The sequence below is a fragment of the Corylus avellana genome, chromosome ca7 (genome assembly GCF_901000735.1).
Source record: "Corylus avellana chromosome ca7, CavTom2PMs-1.0".
Taxonomy (NCBI): Eukaryota; Viridiplantae; Streptophyta; class Magnoliopsida; order Fagales; family Betulaceae; genus Corylus; species Corylus avellana.
This window is the reverse complement of record NC_081547.1, coordinates 22,998,723-23,004,787: the sequence shown is the minus strand read 5'-3', so window position 1 is coordinate 23,004,787 and position 6,065 is coordinate 22,998,723. Positions and strand designations below refer to the sequence as shown.

The following is a 6,065-nucleotide window of genomic DNA, read 5'->3' as shown; positions in this document are numbered from 1 at the left end:
TTCGAATTAAATTTGTAGGTTGTGTTAAAAATTATCAGCCTTAATCATAATGTCTAATGCATGGTAATGCGTAGCCGCAATTAATTCATGTCCCAACCTGCTAAACAACAAAAATCAAGAGTAGCTTGGAACAAAAGAGCCTTTTGCCCCTTTTGTTGGTTTTCTTTTCCCCTTCTTCTATTTTTCAAATTCAAACGGCAATAACATGAGAACGAGGATATATATATATATAGTACAAACTCTTATAATCTTATTTACTGCTCTCTCATCAGTCATCACCATCTTCAGAAATCAGAACTCCGGTCACCAATGGCAGCTCATGCAGGTGATGAATAATTGTGAAGATAGTAATTCACTTTAGCATTCAAAATAGCCACAGTACTCCTTGAATCATTTATCCTGGAAAAAGAGATACAAATTAAAAATCATTTAATCAGATTCCTAAAACTACTAAAATGCATTAGAAATATATGTAATGCATATCAAATTATATATATATACTCCATACAATTATATATAAACACAAATGTTGGCCATGTTGAACTGGGCCGAGGTACCACAACCTTAGACATTACCTGCTGTGTCTGTCTGTGCTTTCATCATCATCATCATCGCAGTGGCTAATTACCAGCAAAAATTATAATCGTAAAACGGATCAAACACGTGATTCAATACCTACTGCAGGTCAATGGTGGAGAAAACACGAAAGCATTTCTTTTATATCCCACTGGGGCCAAGGCCGAGCAACAACAACAATTAATTTTGTTTCATGTTTTAAAAAATATGACGTACACAAAAATATAAAGAAATAGAGCGTGATATGATATGATCACATTATTTATTACATCTCTGTCTTTGTTATTCGGGGGAGGCCAGGTTGTTCTGTTCCAACTTCCAATAGTTACTGCCGAGAGTGCAGCACTTAAATGTATATTGCACGACATTACAACTATGCAATTTGTTTGGATTCTTTACAAGTTCAAGGCGTCAAATTTTTATTTTTTATTTTTTGTTATAACTCCTTTACTATCTAAGGCCATAGTGAGTGGTCGGCCACTCTTTCTAGTCAATTTTGGAGATAGTTGGGCTGTCGGTTGGCTAATTATGGGTGTGGCCGAACCACCCCGTGGATATGAGCGTATACTAAACTTCTCATATAGCTGTAGAATATATAGTTCAACTACCATTTTCAATTGTTGGATACAAGGGTGGCCGGACCACTCCCAAGGTCAATGGGGGTTGTTGACTACCCTTTTGGTAGATTATGAGAATGGTTCACCCCAAAAAAATGGACCGTTGAGGTGGCCAAACTATGAACAACCTTGTCAATTTATTAAAAAAAAAAAATTATAATAAAAGTTATAATACCCTAACATCACTCTTATTCTTAAAGCATATTTGAGATTGCGTTGAGAAATAGAGCTTTTAAAACTATGAATATTTTTATAGAAAAAGCTTCATTTCAAAAGTGCATGTTGACCTTTATTTTTCAAAGCAAAAAGTGAAATAAGTTTTTTTTTTTTTTTTTTTTTGAGCTTTTTACCAAATAAATCATTTTTTTTTTTTGTAATGCATTAAAAATACTTTTAAAATTTCTTAACACAATTCCAAACAAGCTTGTAGAACACTTTCATCAGTTTTTCTAAAGTTTCTTTTGCTTTCCTAAATATAGGAAATTTTCCACCAAAAAAAAAAAAAAAAACATGTTGCAGACTCTCCCTTTCATTGGAGACTGTTTGAATTTTGTAAAAAAATGTGAAGGTACATTTGAAATTCACATTTTGTTAAAAATATATATTTTTATAGTATAGAGAAAGATAAATAAAGCTATCTTTATAAATTTAGATAAATAAATAAAAAGCTGCATAGAGTGCTCTAATAACATTAAGATCAGACATTACAACTCTGAATCATAGCTTGGCTGCAACACATTATTTCCTCTCGGCCAGTGGAAAAGCTTTTTAAATCTATATATACCCTACTATTATTTTTACTAATATTCAATTGTTATTTCACTATGCTAATAGGGCATAATAGTTATTGGGTTTTTCTTTTTTATATAATAAAATAAAAATTAGATATTAGTATGATATATAACATGAAATTTGCCAGTAGTGTAGAAGAACAAGACATATATTCGTATAGCAGAACCACAAGAAGCTTTAATTTAACAGAATTTCATTTCCAAAATTCACACTTACATCCATAATAATGATACAATTATTATGTTCACGCCCATCAGAACATGAATGGAGTCGGAGAAAATGCCGGAATAGCCACCGGAACGTGAGTTCGCCTGCCAAATCCACCACCGACAGATATTATAACCCATCCAACCACCAATCATAATAATCCATATATTCCTTAAATAAATAAATAAAAAAGAAAGAAAGAAAGAAGACAGAAAAACGGCATCATTTAGGCGGCAGTGGTTACCCGTAATCGTCGCTGTAGCTACTACGGACGTGAACTCGGACATGGGACCCAGCCTTCCTCTTGACAATCCTCGGAGACCCCTCAGATCCCACCGTCTGATTATCGACGGCTTTCTCTTTCTCTATCACCACCAACACCGCCTTGTCCTCGGAGATCGCGCACAGCGAAGGCTTCCACTCCGGTCCGGCCTCCGCGGGGCCCATCCGCCCCCGCCGTCTCCGCCCGCTCCTACGTGCCGGCCTCGACGGCTCAAGCCACCTTGTCTCGTCCTCCTCCGCCGCCGCTCCCGGGCGCGAGCAGCAGCCTGGGGACCCACAGCACCAGACGAATTCCAAGATGAACTTCATGATGCAGATGGTATCTGCTTTGCGGTATTTAGCTGGGAAGAGGAGTTTTGAAACTGGGCTTGGAGTGGTGGGAAATCACGTGTGGTGCCATTGGCGGAGGAGGAGTGGAAGTTCCCTCATAATCTATTTTCTGTTTTGCTCCAAAAAAAAATCTATTTTCTGTTGCCGTGGAAGTTAGGAAGAAGAAGTAGCAGTTTTATAGAGGTGACTTACTGTGAAAGGACGAGTTTTGTCTTTATCCAGAAGGGAATAAGATTGCCCATGGTTTTCTGGTTTACTACGAGCGTATCCTCGGCTCAATGAATGGATTGGCGGCGGGCCCGGCGGTTTGATAGGGTGACAGCTCCGATTAATTATATATAACACGTATTTTGTTCCCGTCTTTTTATTGACGTATATTTCAATTTTCCCTTTCTTTTTTTTTTTTTGGGTGTTATTTTTTTTTTAGATAAATATAAATGTGAATCGTCCCACGTACTTGAATAGTTGAATATGCTCTATGATTATGAAATTCTCTTCATGTATATTACTTTCTTACCTTAAATGAAAATGGAAGAAATTTGATTTCAAGTTCTTATGAGAATATTTAAAAAAATAATAATAATAAATAGAAAAATAGCAAGTCTCTTTATTGTTATTGGTATAAAGGAATAAAACAATTGAAAAATACAATTACATTATGTTTGGTAATGGACCACGATCCCTTGAAATTACATTTGCAATGTCAGAAAATGAAATATATACATATATTCCCGTTCTCAGCCGTAAGAGGTGAGAAGCTCTTCCCTTACATCCTTGCGTTGCTCCCGCCCTTATGAACCCTTCTCTACCTCCATTTGGTCCACTTTCTCTTTTCTTTTATTAGTTTCAAGACTTATTTAGGTTTACATCTTAAATCTATAGTAATCTTTTCACACACACAATATTCCCCGCGCCTGCCCCTCCTTTACCATATGTGGCCACCTCTCCTAGCACCGACGCCCTTTGTTACAGTGCGTGTATGCCACACACCACCGCCCTCTGTTGGATTGTTGCATGAATAGTGTTATTTTGTTGGTCTTTCATTTGGGTTTTTTTTTTAAAAAAAAAAAAAAAAAAAAAAAAAAAATCTGCTACTGTAGTTCTTTTACTCATCTATTAAAAAAAAAAAGTTAACAAATAAATTTGAAAGACATTGGGTAATTCTTGTGTAGAAAACATTAATCTAACAGAAATTAAGCTCAATATTAACCAAATGAAAAAGCTATTGAATGCTGATTTTTCGGTTTAAAAATGATAAAAATAACTCAATTATTTATATAATTATAACAAGTAACATAAAGTTTAATTTTCCATTTATATATGATTTACCATACCTATAAGCCAAACGGACCAACCTAACGTCCAGATATGGAGGTGTACAAATAATGGTTTGTTTTCGGTAAAAAGTGCCTATCACCTAGCAAAAGAGATGGAGATGAGGGGGAGCCCGGAAGGATCGGTGAGGACCAAGGAGAGTATTCTGTGGAAGACCTTATGGAAGTTAGAAATTCCAAATGCAGCAAAAAATTTTATGTGGAGGGCTTGTAATAATCTCTTGCCGATAAAGGATAATCTCCTTAGACGTAAGATTGTGAAAGAGCCTTGGTGTCCAATCTGTGAAAAGGAGCCGGAAACGGTTTACCATGCTTTGTGGGGCTGCCCAGCAGCCATGGATGTGTGGGGAAGCAGTAAGAGGACGTTCCAGAAATGCGCTATAGAGGGTGAGAATTAAATGATGACGGCAGAACACATTTTTTCAAGATGTGGAATAGAGGATTTCGGCCTCTTTGTGCAGGTTGCACGTCAGGTATGGTTTAGAAGGAACAAGTGGGTACATGAAAGGATTTTCATTCACCCAAACGTCATCATCCAGAAGACTGAAGTGCAGGTAGAGTTGTTCAAAAAAATAAACGATAAGAAGGTGAATAAAAGTGACGAGGAAAACAGAGCCCAAAATAAGAAGTGGATGGCACCTCCTCCAGGTTGGCACAAGATTAATTGGGATGTGGCTATTGACAAAATACATGGAAGAGTGGGGATAGGTATCGTGATTCGTGAGGAGGAAGGAAGGGTTATAGCGGCTATGAGCAAGACTAGAATGGGATTATTGGAGCCGACAACGGGGGAAGCATATGCAGCATTTCTTGCAGCCTGCCTAGGGAGAGAGCTGGGATTGCAAAATCTATGGTTGGAAGGAGATGCGAAACAAATTGTGGAGGTGGTAAATTCTCACACGAGTACATGGACTAGATTCGGACACTTAATAGATGACACAAAGCGCATTCTATTATCTTTTCCAAGATGGAGATGCGGTTTTGTATTTCGAGAAGCAAATGAGGCGGCACACAAACTGGCGAAAGCGGCTTTAACAGATGTCAATGATAGAATATGGAGTTCTACAACTCCAAATTGTATTAGGGATATCGTTTTGATGGAGCAATTAGCTCTATCTTGTGATTGTTAGGGGAGCCTTGATGTTCCATTTCCTATCATCTTATTAATGAGAATACTCAATTTTTTCGAAAATTCTATACCCATACTTTGATCTTAATTAATTAATTGTACACAAATTAATTAAACCTATGAATATGATTATTATTATTATTATTAACTTATGAATTGGACATTGGACATTAAACCTATAAATAATAACATAGTCTATACTATATACAATGTTAGTTATACACTTATACTATAGCCTTATATCTTAATTAGTTAATTGTACACACATTGAACCTATGATTATTATTATTATTATTATTTTGGAATTGGACAATGGACATTAAACCTATAAATAATAACATAGTCCATATAATATTAGTTACACTATAGCCTTACATCTTAATTAGTTAATTGTATACATATTGAAGTTATGATTATTATTGATTAATAACATGTTTAATTATTTTGTTAGTTACATTGTCGTGTGGGTTGGGTCGGGTCGGATGACAAAACGGGTCGAGCTCACGAGCCCTAAACAAGTCGGGCGAGCCGGGTAATTTTCGAGCTACACGAGTCAAGCTCACGATTCCCTAGTGAGTTCGGGTGAGCCGGTCGATTATCAAGTTAAACGATTCGGGCTCACGATCCCTTAACGAGCACGGGCGAGCCTACCGATCTCGACTTAAACGAGTCAAACTCACGAGCCCCCGTCAAGCTTACTCGAGCGAGTCGGGCATGTGTCACTAGCTAATCGAGCGAGTTTCAGCAGTAACGAACGAGCTAGTACAGTGTCGAGCTCGAGCTCGGTTCGAGCTAAGT

At 37.0% G+C, this 6,065-nt stretch overlaps 1 protein-coding gene across 1 annotated transcript; it reads right to left on the bottom strand.

Annotated features, from left to right (window-relative positions):
- Positions 1-121: 121 nt before the first annotated feature.
- LOC132187601 (uncharacterized) lies at positions 122-2,962 on the bottom strand. The gene is made up of 3 exons (XM_059601959.1): positions 2,437-2,962; positions 2,202-2,296; positions 122-399 (listed from the first exon to the last, which is right to left on the bottom strand). The coding sequence occupies exons 1-2, from the start codon at positions 2,781-2,783 to the stop codon at positions 2,239-2,241; spliced, it is 405 nt and encodes a 134-aa protein (XP_059457942.1). The 5' UTR covers positions 2,784-2,962; the 3' UTR covers positions 122-399; positions 2,202-2,238.
- Positions 2,963-6,065: the final 3,103 nt, after the last annotated feature.

Excerpts from the sequence above, each read along its gene's own strand:
- LOC132187601 (XM_059601959.1), bottom strand. The coding sequence starts at position 2,783 with ATGAAGTTCATCTTGGAATTCGTCTGGTGCTGTGGGTCCCCAGGCTGC. Across the intron at positions 2,297-2,436 it reads AGCTACAGCGACGATTACGG|GCGAACTCACGTTCCGGTGG; the intron begins GTAACCACTGCC and ends TGGATTTGGCAG.